The 21,117-nt window shown below is 35.8% G+C and overlaps 2 protein-coding genes across 4 annotated transcripts in view; both read left to right on the top strand.

The window, feature by feature from the left end:
- The first annotated feature begins 335 nt into the window (after positions 1-335).
- LOC137005006 (uncharacterized) lies at positions 336-11,454 on the top strand. Its single transcript, XM_067365749.1, has 19 exons — positions 336-457; positions 584-716; positions 887-1,036; positions 1,729-1,855; positions 1,933-2,144; positions 2,240-2,402; positions 5,319-5,395; positions 5,486-5,646; positions 5,755-5,845; positions 5,934-6,085; positions 6,713-6,779; positions 6,854-6,991; positions 7,267-7,587; positions 8,507-8,610; positions 9,926-10,032; positions 10,120-10,199; positions 10,308-10,342; positions 10,437-10,568; positions 10,692-11,454. The coding sequence occupies exons 1-19, from the start codon at positions 362-364 to the stop codon at positions 10,938-10,940; spliced, it is 2,595 nt and encodes an 864-aa protein (XP_067221850.1). The 5' UTR covers positions 336-361; the 3' UTR covers positions 10,941-11,454.
- Positions 11,455-13,477: 2,023 nt separating this feature from the next.
- Positions 13,478-21,117, top strand: part of scn3b (sodium channel, voltage-gated, type III, beta) — a 24,044-nt gene continuing 16,404 nt past the window's right edge. Inside the window, exons 1-3 of one of the 3 annotated variants that reach the window (XM_067366130.1) lie at positions 13,484-13,637; positions 19,271-19,350; positions 19,929-20,027. In XM_067366130.1, coding sequence (XP_067222231.1) covers positions 19,338-19,350; positions 19,929-20,027 — 112 coding nt within the window. In that variant the 5' untranslated portion in view covers positions 13,484-13,637; positions 19,271-19,337. Of the gene's footprint in view, positions 13,638-19,270; positions 19,351-19,373; positions 19,653-19,928; positions 20,028-21,117 lie in introns of those variants that run through there. The other 2 variants (XM_067366129.1, XM_067366131.1) reach the window with 2 other exon arrangements.

The following is a 21,117-nucleotide window of genomic DNA, read 5'->3' as shown; positions in this document are numbered from 1 at the left end:
TAATCGGTGCATATGTAATAATGGCTCAAAATAGGTAGTTAAAAAAATTAATTAAAAAAATCTATGGGGTATTTTGAGCTGGAACTTCACAGACACGTTCAGGGGACACCTTAGACTTATATTACATCTTTTGAAAAGGCACTTCTAGAGCACCTTTAACGCAAAATAAACCCCTCAAGGACAATACGAGACCACCCTTTCTGGGTTTATTTTGCGATAATGACCATCTAACTATACATATCCCTTACATAATGTGCAGCCCTTCATTAAAACTTGAGCATGAGAAGTTTATTTGATGTTTTTCTGCAGTTGTCACTGTGAGAGGTACGTGTCAGCGGAGGAGCTGTGTAACTCTTCATGCATGTCCACGCTGCCGATGCTCTCTGCCAGACTGGATACAGAGGGACAGTTGCTGCTGAGAATCAAAACCACAGATGAAAGCAAAACCTGGAGCAGGGTGAGTTCTGGGCCTTATCAGCTATGAGGATTCATTATTATGCATCAGTTGTTAAACTGATAGAAGAGCTTGTGCTTAGTGATGTGAACTCATCCTCAATATAGGTTTGTTTCATTTCTCACTCAGAATATGATAAATGTACTAGGACCTGATGTCCACGTAAAGAACATTGGAAGGATCCACTTTGTCCAGTTTGCTCCCGACGGAGTGTTTGGTTGGATTTTAAAAGACCAAGTGCTCATTGACTCTTTAATGTCAGGTAAGCTGACAGTGCTTTTGCATAGCACAATGTTTATCTGACCTACAGACTCAAACATTTTGCCCAAGCATCTTTAAGCACAGGTCCAAAACCACACTTGATAAACTTGTATGTCTTTCATCAAGATGGTCCAGACATAAAACTTTAATGCTTGTGGTATTTCCTTTCAGAACCAGTTGAAATTCTGGAGAGAGATTACAGGAGGAGAAGACATGCTGATCAGAATCAGGTTTCAACACCTCTTCCACGGATTCCAAATCCCATAGCATGTCTGTCCCCAAACGACATGCTCATCTTTCAGCTCACGATCAACCACACTGGTATGGCTTTGGTAAAAAGTGGTAACCTGTCATTTTTACCTCAAAGAGCTATTTCTATCTGATTTAACCCATAAAATCAAAAAAAGTAATGAAATTAGGTTGATTCAGCGATATTAAGTAATGTTTTTGACTTTGCAGTATGTAATATTGACAGCTAGCAGGTGAACTGGGTACTGTGGTTCAAATTCAGAAATATTGGAGAGTTTTTTCCCCCCGACACCACCTCCTCAGACTTTATGCTCACATGGGTTGCCAGATTGTGGACACGCAACAAAAACGAGCGTAATTGACAACAGAAGCGACCAGCCTTACAGTTTGCAATGCCTGCAATGTTTTTATTGCCGAGGCTTTTTAGGTTGGGTAGAATTTGCTGGCTTCTATTGCTATGTTTTCTGCCAACTGGCAACCCCGGGTGTCCAAATACTATTAGGCAAATTGGCAGTAGGCGGGATAACATGGACCAAAACAAAAACAGAACACACATTTAAAAGTAGAATTACTGGCTGTAGCATTGTTTTTCAGAGAAGCAAGTATGTGAACTTACCATGTTTCCTAAATCACTGCAAACATATTATGGTATTTTTATGCTTTAATTAGTACAGTCAAATTAATTTAGATGTTATCATTATTTTTTACTTTTTTTTTTTCTCAGTGTACATGTATGCATGTTTCATGTCATTCTATCAATTCAGACCGCCACCACAGTCACTTCCCAGTGTACCAGAAGGACCACCTGTTCAGCAGCAACCCTGGTTGGGATTTTGGTTCCTTCAGGCGTTTAGAGCATCTCGTCATACACACACAGCTAAATTCCAGCAGGTAAAACTAAATAGATATATCACATCTAGCGTTCAACAAAGATCTGCATCTGATCTTCATGTGATTTGTCTTATTAGATTTGCGCATGTGTTCATGGAGCCGGGAAAGTATGTGTTCCTGGATAACGCAGTGCCGGAGTGGAGTCTGATAGTAGTCGTGAGTGAGCAGGGCTCTGAGTGCAACCCCAACACAGCCTTGTTCCAGCCCACGACCCCCGCACAGCTAGTGCGACATGGGATTGTCAAACAACACAGCTTAAATCTGCTTCCAGACTGGGGGCTCATCACAGGTGAACCAAGAAGAGGAGTTTAGGGTGAAATAAAAAGTTGCATTTTTCTTGCTAACAGGAATGCTTTACATACTGTGCTTGGTATTTCTCCATAGGGATCTTGTCTCTGCTGGTGTTGTTGATAATAGTGTTGACAGCCTCTGCTCTTGTCTTGAGGCCTAATCGGACCAGCCTCATCGCTCAAGGGAGGCCAAAGCCCAAGTGGCGCAGCTTGGGTGAACCCAGTGTTCCTATTGAATATGTTTATAATACAGACAGGTAAGTCAGCTGCTTATTGCTCAGGTTTCTTGGTATTTGTTACAAGCATGTTCACTAGAACGTACAAAAATACTAGGGATACACCAATACTTAAATTCTGCTAATGCTAAAAGTAGTTGTTTTCATAATTTACATTACGAAAACAGATATTCATTTTGAGATATGCAAAGGATTACTTTTAACTGTCTTATCGGATTATTATTGAATATTAACATTAAAAATTTAATTAATAAAATTTTCTTGTATTAATCACTTTTTTATTGACAATGTGTAAACCGCTAATAACGAAACTTAAAAATGAGACCTTCCACGACTTGCTAGGTTGTCTATGAAAGCCTGTAGAGGAATTGTCTGTCAAGGCCCAGAAAGGAATCATTAATCATTAGTCCACATGACTACATGGTTCAACCTTAATTTTATAAAGCGACGAGAATACTTTTTGTGTGCAAAAACTTGTTTTGTTTTAAATAATAAATAACGACTTTGTTTGACAATTTCTTCTCCTCAATGTCAATCTCCTACACTGTTTACATTGTAGATACAGTACAATACGCTTCCGTGTTCTACATCAGACAGCAGACTCATTATTGGCCAGCTACTGCGTCAGCATTACACGCATGCGTTGTGCTGCTCACGTGTACAGTGTCAGCCAATACTTAATTTGAATTAATCTTAATTTTGGTCCGAAGTTCTTACGGAAATCTTACGGGTTCGGAATGACATGCGGGTTAGTAATTAATGACAGAATTTTCATTTTTGGGTGAACTAACCGTTTAACAGTATATCGCTGCAAATGATGCAGTATATTAGGGCATTGAATCATGTTTACTTTCTTGTACGTTACATGTGCACGAGTGCAAGAATGAGCAATACCAGTGGCGTAGCAAGTCAGGCCCGGGCCCATATGCAAATGTTTTTACGGGCCCCCCTTGGTGGGGGGGGTTCTTATGCTGCGTTTACACCAGACGCGACTTGCACGAATAAATAGTTGGACACTTGAACATTTTGAGTTTACTCGCTCGTGAAAATCCCTTCACAACAGATGCGAATTCGCGTCATTCGCTCTCCCGCTCCATTATGTGTCCCAGACTCTCCCACTGCTTTCTGCACACTTCCTCTGAATAAACACAACTTGTCAGTGGGGAAATAATTGTAAATTACAGCGAATAAGCTCAATTGGTCGTCTTTAGTTGGCTTGTAGTCTTAATATGTATATGTATATAGCTCAAATTAAGTAAAGACCGTTTTTTTACAACTTCACAGATTGTCTGACCTCCTCACTCACTTTCTTTAAAACACAATCCTTTTTATTTCTGTATGTAGATGTATAGCAACGATGATTTTGTCCTCCATTGTTGTTTCGAATTTCTGCCTCAGCCTGCTACGTCACGTCACTACTAGAGCAAGCTCCTGATTGGTTAAAGCGACACGGAAATTCGCCAAAGTTCAGATTTTTCAACTTGCGCGATTCGCGCGAATCGCACCGCAGGATGTCATTTCGCGTCTTTGCATTGACTTAACATGTAAATCATTCGCGTCCGGTGTGAACGCACCATTTTGCGAAAGAGTCCCAGGACTTTAATATAAATAATATATTTTAACTAACATGCAGACAGAAATTTTAAAAACATTTATAGGAATGATAAAACATCTTTTCAACACAGTCTGCATTTGAATTCAACCGATTCGACTCTTGCTTTGGAATTTCAGAATGACCATAGCATAATTTCAGATGCGATGAGTCCGAAGATTATTCCAGTTATGAATTAATTATTCTGTCTTTTTTTAAAATGCACATTTCATTCCTAATAAATTTACTATAAGTTTCTTCTCTAAATATTTTTCCATCATGTTTATGTGCATTTTATTTCGTTGAATAAAGTGTATCCACCCCAACGAGTGTACGACTTACATTTATTCACATCTTGTGCATTATCTTAAAATGTGCAGACATAGATGTTTTTTCAGAAAGCTAATATGACTCATTTAAAATTCTGTACTACTTACATTACTGCATTTATAAGTTTTCAGAAAGCGAACTGGTCAAATACAATAGATCATTGCTAAGACATGGCATTGACCATTTTATGGTCCATTTATTAAGAATTGGGCTGCACGTGGATGGGTAGTGCGGTCGTCCGCGAACACTTCTAATGACGAAAATTTCACGATGCGGACGGTGTGCGGACGCCCTAAGTATAGCCTACTTTGGGGTAGGCCGTATTGGGCCCCCATTCCGCCTGGGCCCATATGCACGTGCGTACCTTGCATGCCCAGACGCTGCGCCACTGAGCAATACGTTTCTGGCTGCAGTTCACTTAATGGCCACCGGTGTAGCTAATAACAAGGGTTTCTGAATTCTACAGTACAGTACATATAGGCCCTTTATGTGAGCATTAAATAATGGCAAATGTAATGTCAAAATGTGAGAAATAAGCTTGTACAATTAAATATCGAATATTGACCAATATATATACATTACAAAGTATGGGGTCATACTCTTGGGGAAAGTCTCTTGCCTTTATTTTATGAAAAATACAGTAAAAAAAAGTTATATTATGAAAAATTATTATTATATTTTAATATATTTTATAATGTAATTTATTCCTGTTATGGCAAAGCTGAATTTTCAGCATCATTACTCGAGTCTTCAGTGTCACATGATCCTTCAGAAATCATTCTAATATGCTGATTTACTTCTCATTTTGTTTTTATTATTATCAGTGTTGAAGACAGTTGCTTAATGTACTGCTTAATGTCTTAAATCTGTGATACATTAGCAGATCTCCAAATGAATATGCATTTTTCATATTGTACATTATGATGTGCTGCCTAAATTCACTTTCAGCATTTAAAGCGATCGATAGAATACTGAGCACATGGTGCAGTTTTGAGTGTGCTTGTATTGTGTTGTAGTTTGGATGGCTCTGAGGTTCTAGGTCTGAGAGGGGTGGGAGAGGGAGCAGAATCAGAGGAGCCTGCTCTTTGCAAAGGTAACAGACAATCATCTGAAATATCTGACAGCTGATATATATACAAACACTCTAATTCTGTCAAATCACATACTGAACCAACATGTGAAGGTTTCAGAGCTACACTAATGGAGCTGGAGGAGTTTAATGTGAAAACACTGTATGACAAGCTAGAGGATCAAAATTTACATCTGGCATCCCAGCTGGCAAAGCATCGCAAAGACACGCAAGAGTTTTACCGGAACATGTGCCAGCAAATTGATGCTTTGAGGGTAAGACAGAAACAGGAAGTCAACCGAAGAAAAGAAATCCTTTAAAATCTAAATAAAAAGAACGCAATCAGTCTCTATAACTAATCAGCTTTTGCATCTTGTATTTAGGACACTTTAGAAAATATGGAACCCTCAAAACTGAACCAATTGAAAAAAATACTAGACAATGAAGCTCTGATGAAAAGAGAAACTGCTCATGGTGAGACAGTAGTTTGCTTTATCACTTTACATGTGTATCCGCATTCTTAATAGTCACAGGTCGGTTAAAGTATTTGTGTTTGCACCAGAGCCGTGTATGGGGCTGATGGAGGCCGTCCTGAGATCTTTGGAGGGAGTGATGTGCAGGATGAATGGGGAGGTCTGGCAACAACAGGACAGCACAGCTATAAACAGCCGCAGAGACATCCGAGAGAGTGAAATTCCCACCGGATACATTCAGGTTACTTATTTAAACCCATTAAAACAACACAGAGCCAAGCTATGAATGTGGTATTAAAGGGTTAGTTCATCAAAAAATGCAAAAAAATTCTGTCATTAATTGCTCACCCTCATGTCGTTCCAAACCTGTAAGATGAAATCTGTGAGCTTTCTGTCCCTCCATAGACTGCTATGCAACTGACACTTTGACACTTCAAAAATTAATAAAGAAACTGTCTATGGAGGGACAGAAAGCTTTCAGATTTCATCAAAAAGATCTTCATTTGAGTTTCTAAGATGAACGAAAGGTCTTAAGGGTTTGGAATGACATGAGAGTGAGTAATTAATGACAGAATTTTCATTTTTGGGTGAACTAACCCTTTAAAGCTATAGATAAACTAAAAATGAAAATTCTGTCTTTATTTGCTCACCCTTGAGACAAAAGTTGTTCTTTAAATATGATGCTCACAAAAATAATGCTATTGTCAATTAATGATCAGATCATATCTTGCTAAAAATAAAACTGAAATTACAATATTACTAAAATAAATTAACATACAGGTTTGGAACATCACAAATAAGTAAATAGTGACAGAATGTTCATTTTTGGGTGAACTATCCTAATAAGTATTTCTTTATCAATTTACAGTTTTCCCCTGCAGATATGTCCGAGTTTAAAGTGGGTGCTGATACAGAGGCAGCTTCCTCAGATCCAGGTTTGACCTTGTTAAAAACTAGTTTGCAACCTTTCACTTCTGCTGTGCTAAAAGTACATGCTCTCATCTGTCAGGTCAGCAGCAGAGCACCATCCCCTGTGTGAGTGAAGAGGAACTGGCCAAGTTTGTGTCTCTGACGCCTCTCTCCAAAACACTGCAGGAGATAAAAGAATCTCTCCAGACTTTTGCCCAAACGCCCAGGACAGAGGATGGTCAGTACACATTTGTGCTTTTGGACTGGTCAGTGGGCTGAAATAGAAATGCACTTTGAATGTCAATGAGCTAATTACAGTAATTATACTGATATATAACAAAATTACTTAAAAAATACAAATATAAAATATGTTCTATTTTATATGAATATACATAAAAATAAAATATTATATAATATTTTTCCCCTCATAATTGTCTGTTTTGTGTGCTATTTAAGGTCTGCTCAACGTTTCGGAGTTTTGTAATGATCAACATTTGCTTCTTTCTCCTTCAGTAACTATCATCCCAGCGGAGAGTGAACCATCGCACCTGATCCCTGTTGCCCTTGACAACCTTCCCCCCCAGCATTTCGCAGTCTTCCTGTTTGGCTGCCATGTTGTGCGTCTATTGAGCAGAGCTTGTGACTTCCCCCCTGTCATGCTGCTGTTGGCCAGGACAGTGCCAGTCTCGAACTGTGATAACCTGCTGGCCTACTGCCATAAAGACTTCTATTATGACACAGCCAATCAAATTCTGTATATCCTAGAGAACAAGCTTAAAAATGCTGGCCAGTTCATCTCCATTCTCTTGCACTCTATGGCCTACATAACCTCAGGTAAGAGAGATTGTCCTATCCTTCCATAAAGAGTTGTTTACTCTAGTCAAAGATCTATAAAGCTTTATTTAACAAGACAATTCTTGTTTACAATGACATACTGGCAGGAGGAAACCAGAAACATACTGGACATAAACACTACCATTCAAAAGTTTACCATGTCTGCATTTATTTGATCAAAATACAGTAATATTGTGAGATATTATTACATCAAACTGTTTTCTATAGTAATATATTTTATATATTCCTCTATTCCTATGATGGCAAAACTGCATTTATTTGAAATAGATTTTTTTTTTCTTTACTGTCACTTTTGATCAATTTAATGCATAAAATGAATAAAAGTATTACTGACCTCAAACTTTTGAACAGTAGTGAAAAAAATCATTAAAGATACTAAGACAAAAAAATAATGCCATTAAAATATTCGGTAACACTTTACAATAAGGTTCATTAGTTAAAACATTAGTTAATGTATTAACTAATATGAACTAACCATAAGCAATTCATTTGTTACTGTATTTACTAATCTTCGTTAATGTTAGTTAACGAAAATACAGTAGTTCATTGTCTGTTCATGTTAGTTCACAGTGCATTAACTAATTTAAGCAAGATTTTAATAATGTATTAGTAAATGCTGAAATTAACATTAACAAAGATTAATAAATGCTACAGTATATAAGTGCAGTTCATTATTAGTTAATGCTAACTAATGTTGTTAACTAATGAACATTATTTTAAAGTAAATATATATAAATAATATAAAATAATCAAAAAATAATCAAAAATGCTTATTAATTTTTATGAAAGCTCAGATAGAGATATAAGTTTCACATTTCAGTAACATCTGCAATGTATTCCAAACATAAAAAGCATCAAAATTAAAAGTTAAAATCTTTTGCCTTTTAAATTTTTATAGATTCAAAACCTCTGTACTTCATAAAAGCCTTCCACTTGGCCGTATCAGCATTAAGCATGCAGTTGTTTCATCACTCTTTCTCTGAAGACCAGAGAAAAGGAAAGGTAAGGCACCTGTTTGAAATATACAGTGCACAGCATAAATGAATACACCCCCTCTGAAACTTAAATTTCCCACTGAATCATTCTCAGATTTAATGCTGACAACAATGGAACCACTTGGGAGTGAACTGTCAGAAGACTTGTCTTAGCACAAAAGAGGACAGTGGTACAAGAGGATTGCCAAATCATTGTTTTAAGTGTGAAAATATAGCAAAAGTAACACAGAAATTCAAAAACAATGGACTTGTAACAAGGCCCCTGAAATAATCAAGCCTTCATTTTAAGCTTTCATTTAGTGATGAGGGATTTGTTTGCTAAACAAAGAGCAGGAGAAATACCAAGCGAGTGTCTCAGAGCCAGCAAAAGCTATGAAAAGAGAATAAAACATAAGATGCAAAAGCCTGCAGAAATGACATGCATGGTTGTTGTTCTCACAGCAACTACTTCTGTAGCCAAAGCACAATAAAGTCAGTTAGCCATTTCCAAAGCCCATATTTACAAAATATGGATTCTGGGAATCAATACTCTGGTCTCATGAGACCAAATCAATCATTTTGGATCTAATAGCATCCAAAATGGTTTTGGTGTTGCTAAAGGAGGACTACAGTGAAAAGTGCCTGGTTCCCACAGTAAAGTTCAGTGGTAGTAAAGCTCTTATATAGGGATGTATGAGTGCTGAAGTTGTGAGGGAGTTGTGCTTTATCAATGCTGTCATGAATTCCCACACCACTGTGTAATTTAATACATAAACTTGAAACAGAAGATGTTACCCTTTTCTCATTCCCTGCATTGTTGGGCATTTTTTGAGTACCTGTGGGGGATTCTGTCGAGACGAGTTGAGCAACACTCCCCATTAAAGATCAGGGCATTTAAGGTGTTAAATCAGGGCATCATCCAGGAGTTAAACAGGACAGATGTGACAATTGGTCAGGAAACTTGTACACTCTGTGCCAAGAGGGGTCAGAGCAGTATACTTAAAATTATTGAGGACATACTAAGTACTAGAATATTATACATTTGTTGGATTAAATCTAAGGTGTACTCATTTCTGCAGTCCTTCGTTTGAACAAGATTGGCTAATTTACATATTTTACGGATATTCATGACATACATTTCTTTGTTTTTATTAAGTATATGGTTAGTGCATTTATATTTTGCCATCTTTCAATGAATTGTATTAATGGTCATTAAGAAAATACATCTTTTGTATTTGTTCAGAGGGGGTGTACTCATTTATGTTGTGCACTGTACATATGAAATCCAGGAAGAGCTATAACAGACTTTTTCACATGTATAATGGACTTTTTCACATCCATAGATGGATGAAGAAAACAAACCGGAGGCCTTTGGAACATTAGTAGAGAACTTCTTCAGTGTAAAAATACCTATTGAGACCCATTTTGCACAGCACCTGCTGGCAGAAAGGTTAGTATCATATCTAAGGTGCATTTGACTTTAACAACATATTAAAACACTAAGAACATATTAACTCAGTTCCTCAATTGATTTTAGACTTCAAGTATATAAATACTTCAAGTTGGAACAGCTGCTCCAGGAACTGAAACCAACTCTGAAAGACAGACATGGAGATGGTGAGGGATTGATTGTATTAGGAGAGTGCTTAACAGTAAACATTTTTAGCTGAGCAAATAGCTGGGAAATGGGTAAAATGTTTGGGTCTTTTGTGTATGTTGTTGCAGGACGAGGGCAAACTGGCCTAAAGACTCAAGTCCCAGTGAGTAAATGTACTTTTGCATCTTATGTTTTATTTATTCTGAAGAGTATACAGCTATGGAGATGTCCTTTTTTATCCTCTACCTGTGCTTCAGGTGCTGTGTGTGGAGAGAGAAATAAACAGACTTAATGAAGTTTACCAGCAGCTCTCCTCCGAACTCCACAGGGCAACACACATACGTAGCCCACCGGAGCAGAAAGAATCCAAGTTTGACAAACCGCTACAGGTAAGAGCCAGTGGAGACCCCAACAACCCCCATAATGTGGGAGGGAGTGCCAAATGCATTTACATTGTAAAATGTGTTTCTCACTAATTCTGTCTGTGTCTCTCACGCTCCCCACGCTTGCAGGAGCAACAGATAATGCTGGAGTTGCAGAAGTGTACGGTGGAACAGAAGCTGAAGGAGATGAGAGACAGACTTTCTAAACTGAGTTCTAATGAAGACAGAGCAGCTCAGAAAGACAGCCAGACACCCAGCAAACGCAAACCAGACAACGCAAGACCAGAGAAACAGACACCTGCCACAGGGAAGTCCAGCAACAAGAAAAAGCAGAGCAAACATATGGACAAAGATGAGGAAAAGCGTGTGACTGCGTGAGGAAAAATTTTGAAAATGAATTATTTCAATTCTAAAAGCACAATGAATGTGGAACTTTTGTGACACAGTCACAGTCAGTCAGAAGATATTTAATGTTTAATGTACAGGAGGAGCAGGGCAAGATGACATAGAAACAGAAACCAAAATGTCCTCTCACTTGTTGTGACATGTAGATGTTGACAAAAACTTACATGAAGGAGATATAGGGATTGGACAAAATAACATGAACACCTGGGAAATTTGCCTTTAATACAGACCCAACCTTATTGGAATAGATTAATACAACTTTTGAATAGTTTCCAGTTGAATGTTGTTATCAGAACTTCTGTCAGTTGTTTCAGAGGTGTCTGCTTCTCACTTTTCTCTCCAAAACGTCCCACAGTAGTTTGATAATATTCAAGTCAGGTGATTAAACAGACCAGGGCAGATGCTAATGTTCATCTTGATGCTACAACCATCCAGGTTTTATAATCGTCATACCATCTTTTTCACATTTTAGCAGTGGTGTTTGAGATTAAATTTTAGCAATTGCAGCTCTTCTTTGTGAAACATGGGTGAATATTTAGCTTTGTTGTCACTTTGCTGCAGTTGCTCTGTGTTGTTTGGACACAATCCGTCTTAGTGTTCGGTGGTCCTTATCATTGACTTTCGTTTTTTTGCCCTCCATTCTTCTTCGTTCATGAAGTCTTGTCATGCTTTGTGTGTACAGTCATAAAACACACAAGTGGGCTGTTAAGATTACAGATGATAAATGGGCTTTGAAGATTTCACACATAGCTTGTAACCACTGATATATAAGCTAGAGAATATAAACAACAAAAAAACATGAATAAAAGATAATCGCAATTTTTGCTTTTTCACTGTAGCCTACACAAATCATAATAACCCCTATAATAACGGGTGTTCACTGTTCACATTATTTTGTCCAACCCCTGTAGCTTTATCATTAGCTTGGATGCAGTGTTATGCTTTATTTTATTTTATGTTTTTAAATTGCCATTAACATATACATATAATCTATTTACAATATACCTTTCAAATTTTTGGGGTCTATAATATTTTATTATAAAAGGTTTTTGAGGGAAGTTTGCTCACCAAGGCTGCATTTATTTAATCAGCAATTCAGTAAAAACAGTAATACTGTGGAGTATTAATATCGAAATCTATTTTAAAATGTATATTTATTCCTGTGATGGCAAAGCTGAATTTTCAGCATCATTACTCCAGTCTTCAATGTCACATGATCCTTCAGAAATCATTCTGATATGCTGATTTGCTGCTCAAGAAACATTTTTCATGTTGAAAACAGCTGTGCTGCTTAATATTTTTGTGAAATCCGTGATACAGTTTTCAAGTTTCTGTAATTAATAAAAAAAAATTATATTTATTTAAAATATAAATCATTTGTAACAATGTAAATGTCTTTACTTTTGATCAATTTAATGCATCCTTGCTGAATAAAAATATTAATTTATTTAAAAAAAAATCTTACTGACTTTACATTAGCGTAGGTGTTTTTATTCATTATTTACTTTCATTTTTGAACATGATTGTTAGCCAGTACATTTATGCTAAAAAAGTTTCTAATTTTTATTAGTCGGTCTGAAAAACATGGAAAATATTATTAATTAAACACCTTATGCTCTTCTGAGCAGTAATATATGTGACATACTTCCTTCTCTGTTTTCCCGTCAGCAGTTCATGCATGCTCATGCTCTGAGCCGGGCTAAACTCTTTTCCTCTAGAGGGAACAGACTGAACAGATTGGAAGGGGTGGGCAGTAGCTATCATCACCCGCTATCAGTGTTACAACTCTCTGTCCTTGAGCTGATACGCTCAAGAAACTTCCAATGGCTGTTTGCCGTCAGCCTTTATCACTTAGATTAAACAAACAGCGTGTCCGCACGGCATCCAGGGCAGACTTTCCACTTAACATACCTGTCAGCCTCAGTGTACTGCTGCTGAAGTAGATACAGTGATTGCAAGGCCCTCATACATCTTATTATTCTCACATTTAAACTTTATTTTGTGGATGTTTAAATTTATTCCTAGATGTGCCATTCATTTTTAGTTCAGCTTTATACTGTTGAGAAACTTAGCATTTAAAAAATCCTCTATTGACACTGATACAGTGTTTTTATATCAGTATATAAAATATATAATATCAGTGTGTATATATAATTTTTGCAGTATAATAATAATACTAGTAGTTTTTTTATATATTAACCACAACTATTAGCAACAACAACAGTAATTGTAAGTGTTTTTGTGTTTGCTGTTGTTATTTGTGCATATCAATCTGTTTGAGTTAACCTTAATAACTATAACAAAAACTTTAACACTATTCTTTTGCTGCTTGGCAAGCACTGTATTTTCTCCAGTAAATGCAAATGTAGTTGCTTTTTCTCTTGTTCTGGGTGTTTGTCTAATATACATTATTAATGAACAGGTTGTCATGCTGTATTTCTGGAGGAGGTAGCTGTGATCATGCCTATTTCTGTCCTGGCTCTCTTCATTACAAACGAACAGCTGCAATACCTGAGAGGACTCCACTTGAATAATGAACTCATGGTCAGATCTCGAATCTACTGTGCAGTGTGGCTTTTTATAGGAATCGCTGTTTTATTTAGCAGAAATATTGTCCTTTGTTATAGGGCTGAAGATCCATTGATATGTCCATTAACCGACCATCCTGCCGTAAGTGTTGTCATTTATTATTCATATTGTGGCATATGAATTTTTAAAAAGCAAATTATGTCCATTTGATCTTCTAGAAAGATCTATTGGTAATGCCACTTAGTCTACATTAAAACTGATAGAGAAATACAAACAAATGAACTGTGTGATATAGGTTAGGTACTTTTCTCAATCTTATTTCTTAGAATAACCTTTGGATAACATTTCTACTGTAATACTTTAGACAAAGTTGGACTTTTTATTGTTAGATATTGTTTGGGGCTGCCATATTTAACTTTGTTATAGAGTGCCGACAGTTGGGTTCTGGAAGTAAAAACTCCATTCACTTTCTTTATAGGGAAATTGATTTCGCACAATAACTTTTAAACCTTTAAAGACAGACTACTGTGAACTGCGAGGTTGTTAATTGCTTCTACTGAAGCTGTCAGCCTGCATTATTTCAATTTATTTTTAAAACAATCATGTTAAAAGGGTTAGTTCACCCAAAAATGAAATTTCTGTACTCGCCCTCATGTTGTCCCAAACCTGTATGACTTTCGTTTGTCTTGGGAACACAAATTAAGATATTTTTGATGAAATCCGAGGGTATCTGATGAGGTACATAGGCAGCAACGACACTGCACATTTTGAGGTCCAGAAAGGTATTAAAATACATCTATAAAAAGCTGATGTGACTGCAGTGGTTTAACCTTAATGTTATGAAGCTAAGAGAATAATTTTTGTGCGCAAAAACAAACAAAAATAACTTTTATTCAACAAATTCGTCTGTCCCCTGTCATTACTAAGTCATAATAAGTCATTATTTTGTTTTGTTTTGTTTTTGCACACAAAAAGTATTCTCGTCGCTTCATAATATTAAGGTTGAACCACTGCAGTCACGTCGACAGTTTTAACGATGTCTTTTAATACCTTTCTGGACCTCAAAAGGTGCAGTGTTGTTGCTGCCTATGTACCTCATTAGATACCCTCGGATTTCATCAAAAATATCTTAATTTGTGTTCCGAAGACAAACGAAGCTCATATGAGTTTGGGAAAGCATTTGGGACTGAAATTTCATTTTTGGGTGAACTAACCCTTTAACAGAATTCCTGAGAAAAAAAAAAAAAAAAAAAAACTACATTACCCATGATGCTGTACAGAAAATTACACCAATCAGGGATTCAAAAAAAAACAAAACAACACATGCCAAAATAGCTCTTTAGCTCCACCCACTTCCATGAAACGCTGCGAATCGAGTCAATCTCTCAAAATACTTGTGTTTGTATATTTATACGCATATTTTTGCAATAAACTTAAAATGTATTGCTTATATACATAATCAACATTTCTAAATTTAAAAATTGATTATGCTGTTCGCAGTGCTTCATGGGACTGTTTTTGTGTTTTTGTCTGATTTTCAAAACTGTTTTGCTTCAAATCAAAAATTGTAGTGTTGGGATTTACATGTACCTCATAGCTGATTGGCTTGGCTCATGGCTTATAACTCTTTAATTAAGACTTTTTTTTAAAAATCCCTATGGGAAAAAATACTGCCGGAACCAGCACCGCTGAAAAACTTTCACTCTGTTGCACTTATAGACCTCTCAGTAGTGTAAACATAAATTAATGTAAGTAAACCTGAAGTCTCTTGAAATGGTAATTTTCTTATTTTAAATAGTTTACACCAGTAAATAATGGTCCAGAGATCCTTCGGGGATCAGAGGGACTTCACTTGAACGGTTTTGTAATGTAGCACATAACATCAGACTAGGTATTTCTCTTCTTGAGTCCAATGATGTGTGAGATTTGCTTGTGTAATCTTGCTCCTGGTTGTTATTCAGTGATAAAGAATGTGAGCTCTCCATAAAGTCTTTTGAGACCTGGTGATTTGTTTTGTGTGCATCATTATATAAATTGCTCTGTACTTTCTTTGGCAACAGACCATTAAATAGGAAACACTGCCACACACATAACAGAGCATAAAGATGGCTAGCAGTTCAACTAAAATGTGTCTACTTCAAATAGAAACTAAAAAATGATCCGTTCTTTGTCCAGTTTTGATTTTTTTCAGCACATTCTGGATAAAAAGGAGAGTTGCTGCTGGTGGTTACTAATATTTGTGGGGTTCCATATTTGTGTTAAAATCTTATGCGGCACTGGTCAAGAATGGATTGATGAGGTGAGATTGATGGGAGGAGGTCAGATGAGATATTTTTTAGGTTTGTTTTGAGAGGTGGTTCAGCAGTAGGTGGTAAAAAGCTGGAGTGTTTCTTCATGGGAGATGGAGTAGGATGTAAATGTAGGATGTGGCAAGTGTTCCCTATTGCCAGTTTTTGATAGCATTTAACCCTGAAAGCATAAGCCGAGTAATGATGTAATAGAACACGTCTCTCTTTGCAATAGTAAGAGGCTTGGAATAGCACAGAAACGTCATCTTTGTCACTTGTAGGAACTTGCAGGAACTTAAAAAGCTGATAAAACAACCTTTTATTGGTAAACACTTCAGTAGCATACAAAGAGACTGCTGTGCCTTTCAATTTATGCAGACTGACAGAATGGCCTCTCTGTTTCTTGGCCTATTCAGTATGCAGAGCGTTTCTGAGAATCATGCAAGTCATGATGCTCTGTCCTGGGATTGATCTAGTTAAAAAACTGGTTTTGACCTTCAAGGCAACCTTTGTATGAACTCAATTTGACCATTAGTGAAAATGTCTATTTTGCATTATTTTTTATTATTATTTAAATTTAATATAATTTCTTCATTATGATATTATCATAACAGTTTGTGTTTAATTACAAATTAACCTTAAACTTTTAATCACAAATTAGCTTATTTGATTAGTGACTTAGTATTTGTTTTTATATTTTATTACATTTTACATTTTTAAAAATCCTAAAAAGTTTTATTATATTATATTATATTATATTATATTATATTATATTATATTATATTATATTATATTATATTATATATTGGTTTCACTAAGTCAAATTTAAGACTTTTTAAGACCTTTTTAAGACCCTGCAGAATCTCTATTATATTATATTATATTAATTATATTATATTATATTATATTATATTATATTATATTATATTATATTATATTATATTATATTATATTATATTATATTATATTATATTATATTATATTATATTATAATATAATATAATATAATATATTATATTATATTATATTATATATTGGTTTCACTAAGTCAAATTTAAGACTTTTTAAGACCTTTTAAGACCCTGCAGAAACCCTATTATATTATATTATATTATATTATATTATATTATATTATATTATATTATATTATATTATAGTATATTATATTATATTATATTATATTATATTATATTATATTATATTATATTATATTATATTATATTATATTATATTATATTATATTATATTATATTATATTATATTATATTATATTATATTATATTATATTATATATTCTACTGGTTTCACCAAGTCAAATTTAAGACCTTTTAAGACCCTGCAGAAACCCTATTATATTATATTATATTATATTATATATTGGTTACACTAAGTCAAATTTAAGACTTTTTAAGACCTTTTAAGACCCTGCAGAAACCATATTATATTATATTATATTATATTATATTATATTATATTATATTATATTATATTCAATGTAAACTATTCATGTGCTGAAGCTAATAAACAGACACACAGGGTTTCATCCTCCACTGCTGGATGAAAGCATTACACTGGCCTGCTCTCTGCACGCTGTCATTTTGCGTTGCTGTTGCCATGGTTTCCCTGTATCGTGGGTATAGCAACCACTAGGCCTGCCATTTTTAGTCTGCGCCGAGACCAAGCCTGCTGGCAACATCTCCCTCTCTAAGCAGTGCACTCCTGCTATTCTATTAGAGCTCTGTACAGACACACCACACTTTCAATCCCTTCCACAATTCAATTCCTGCTTGTTGGGATATATTGGAAAGCATCTGAACATGACTGATGGAAACACAAGCAGACTGTTTGTTATAAATTCTAGGTCTGTTAATCATGTGCTCTTTGTATTCCTGTGAGGTCAACATAATAAAGCAGCCATAATCCCAATGATGAAATCTGTAATCCTTAACTCTGACCTTTGTACTAAGCTTCATGGGTTCCCATACATTACTACTTTGGCGAGATTAAATTGCAACATTCTAATTGTAAGATTAGACACAAATCTTATGTTTGTGTTAATATTGAAACGGGGATCTAATCCCAACAAATTATCTTTCCCAACGGTACCGCAATGAAGAGGAATCCATTTTATTTGTATAAAAAAGCAAGATGGGCGTAAATGTACACTGTTGCACATGGCTAAGCTATCGTGACCATAAACATGTAAAATCTGCATATGCATTTCAGACCATATGGATTACTGGAGTGTAAGAAACACATTTATCCTAATTCTCAGATGTTTTCCATTAAGTGTTTGTCCTTAAGTGTGCACTATATGCTGCCAGTCATGTGACTGAAAGCATTTTAACTTAATAGCCATACAGTCTGTATGCATTTATGGGCCTATTTCAACATATGGCACATTTTGGCTCGAAATGCCATTTTGCCTTTGTCAGTTTCTTCAGCAGTTGTCATCCATGTGGTGACTGAAAGCTGGAAAGGTTAGATTCGGTATGACTATAATAATTGCAGTAATTGCGCTTCCCCGACCACGCGTAGGATAAGTAGGACCAGCGTGTGGGTTGAAATGATGAAATGCTGTTCTTGAGCGGACACAATAGAAGCCTGCAGATGCATACAGCTCATGATGTGCTGTTCTCTTTGGGGTTGATGGATGTTGTTTATGAGGGGAGAGAAGACAGGAGCTGATGACTGAACAATAGATGCTGGTGTACAACTCACTGATCTATGTTAAATGTGTGGGCTCTGACGAAGCTTCGGCCTCATATCTGTCACTTTCTGTTGCGTAAGTTGCCAGGTCATGAGGACTCCACTGCCACCTATGAACAAATCACACATTAGGCATTGAACCTTGAATAAAACAATACAATATAAGGGACACAGAGGCTAGTTGGCGCACTTTTTAGTCCAGTGAATATTTGAGGTAATTCTTGAAGGTCAATTTTTGTGTAGACACACAAAAAGATACTGAACATTTCCAGTAATATTGCCTAGAACATTTATATATATATATATATTAAAAATAGCAGGGCATGTTGTCACACTGTATGGGGTAAGTTGTCACAAAGAAACTTGCTATTAAACACTCTATAACACTGGAAACAATTTGGTGTAGAAACAGTTTTCACTTAGAAGTTGCTAGTAAATTTCACAATTATAAGAAAGTAACATGTTGAATTAAACTTTTGAAGTAGAAAGACTGAAATAGTATTTTCTTGTAAAACGTACTTCAGTAAACTTTAAAAGCATTGAAAAATCATTTAACAGTCTAGGCTTTATAGTAAAATTAAAACAATTAGCTTATGAATGACAACAATTTACACTAAAATGTAGCATGCAAAAATATAAAACCAATTGTTTGGCCAGCAAATATTGTGAAAAATAAATTGTGTAAAATATATGAAAGATTACCTTTAAAATATCAGCTTTTTGTCAGCGAAACAAGTTTTAGTTAAATTCTTTGTTGTTGTTTTAATACTTTTGCAGGTCACTGCTAAGCAACGTGTGTAGAAGCCAGTTTGAACGTGGACCCAGCGGCGCATGCGCACTTAGCATGTCTGTCATGAGTAAGTGGCTACTTAGTAAGAAAACAAAGACAGGCGACTCTTATTCTATAGCTGCAGAGGTTTGACGATGGAGCATCTGTACTGCTCATATGGATGCAAAAGGAAACACAAGGAAACCGTAATCCTTTTCTGTAACTGAAATCGTCTGAAACAGCTCGTTTTGGAGGCGCCGGATTTTCTTTACTTCGCGCGAATTTTCTACAGGAATCATTAAGATCCACAGGTCTTCAGATTCACGAGCATCGCCGTGGGACAGCAGCGTCCGCGTCTAGTTTAAGTCGTTTACGGATGTTTGAATCTCGGTAAGAAACCTCAAACTTTTTCTTGAGAAACATGAAAACGTTTATTCCGTCCCGTAAACCTCATCTCCGAGATGTTTCATTAGTAGTTTGTTATTAAAGTCATAGTGTGTCATCTTTACAGACCTCTCCTTGTCAGTGATGCAAACATCTGTTGTAAATAGAAAGTAATTGACAGTCGCGTGCGATTGGGCGCTGTCCGTGGTGCTGAAACCCATATATATATATATATATATATATAACACAGTGTCGATTTTTCTTTTCTCTCTGTACTAACAGGAAGACTCAATCTGAGACGCCGCCCTGTTATTAGAACTCCCAGCATGGCAACTCACATGGGTGTTGTGTTGCATTTGCTATTGCTGTTCCTATTTGCTGGTAAGTGTTTTGATATTTTAAATGTCTAATTCGAATGATAAATAATGCATATTTTTGTAACAGACACCTTTTGCCATTTAAAAAGTAAAAAGAAAGAAAATATTTGTTATTAGTTTTATATATTTATATATCTTAGATAGATAGATAGTTGGACTGAGAGGTAGACAGACAGACAGACAGACAGATAGATAGATAGATAGATAGACAGATAGATAGATAGATAGATAGATAGATAGATAGATAGATAGATAGATAGATAGGAACTGATCAGATTTTTTTTGTTGTTGAATTTGTTTTTGATTTTACAGTTTGTATCTCCCATGTAAATGCAAAAGACATCAATGTGTGGTATTATTTACAGCATGTTGTTATATTGCTTTTAGATAGAGATGTTTTTATGTCAATCCACTTGAGTATTTGAAGAGACCCCAATATAACTCACTAACTCACTCCCCCAGCCTCTTAAATATCTGTATTGCCTAGGATACAGAAACCATTTAAACCAGTTAATTATACGTCAGAGCGTTATTACAGACAGTGTTTGAGGTATGCAGGGTACTTCTTGAACATTATGAGACACAAATTTACATATCTGCAAAAAATACAATTCCTACATACAGATATGGCTTTGATTCAGCTGTAAACAGTAACATAAGTGTCAATGACTCACACAGCCTCTCTTCACAGATTTTGGCAGTCTGGTGTCATCAGAATATTACGTTTTCAAATAGATTTAGAATTGTATTTCATCTTCCACTAAGTTCACATTTCTTTGACTAGTGTCGAAATATGTCACAACTAATCTTTGTTATGCATCATCTTCATTATGGTTGTGTGCTGGACAACTACATTTGGTGTTTCCATTGGTCCATATGACTCTTCAAATAGAAAAGGCGCGATCAGTGTTGACAGCTTGTGCTTGAGGCTGTAAGTTATGTAAGATGGCCTCCATTTCAACAATGGCATAGAGGTTATGTTCACAGTCGAGTGAACACTCCAGAACAATCTTCACATCGTTGAGGCCTCGGCCTGGCCCCTGCTCAATGAGCTCATTCTCTGTCGTCAATGTTGAGCATGTGTCTGCAGTAAT

Source organism: Chanodichthys erythropterus, chromosome 17 (assembly GCF_024489055.1).
Source record: "Chanodichthys erythropterus isolate Z2021 chromosome 17, ASM2448905v1, whole genome shotgun sequence".
NCBI classification, from domain to species: domain Eukaryota; kingdom Metazoa; phylum Chordata; class Actinopteri; order Cypriniformes; family Xenocyprididae; genus Chanodichthys; species Chanodichthys erythropterus.
Note: the sequence above shows the minus strand (reverse complement) of the source record. Positions and strands in the feature narration are given on the sequence as shown.

Bases quoted from the DNA above. Each gene is read 5' to 3' on its own strand.
- LOC137005006 (XM_067365749.1), top strand. From the start codon at position 362: ATGTCCACGCTGCCGATGCTCTCTGCCAGACTGGATACAGAGGGACAG. The intron at 5,647-5,754 runs GTAAGACAGAAA...TCTTGTATTTAG, and splicing joins AGCAAATTGATGCTTTGAGG to GACACTTTAGAAAATATGGA. The intron at 8,611-9,925 runs GTAAGGCACCTG...TCACATCCATAG, and splicing joins AAGACCAGAGAAAAGGAAAG to ATGGATGAAGAAAACAAACC.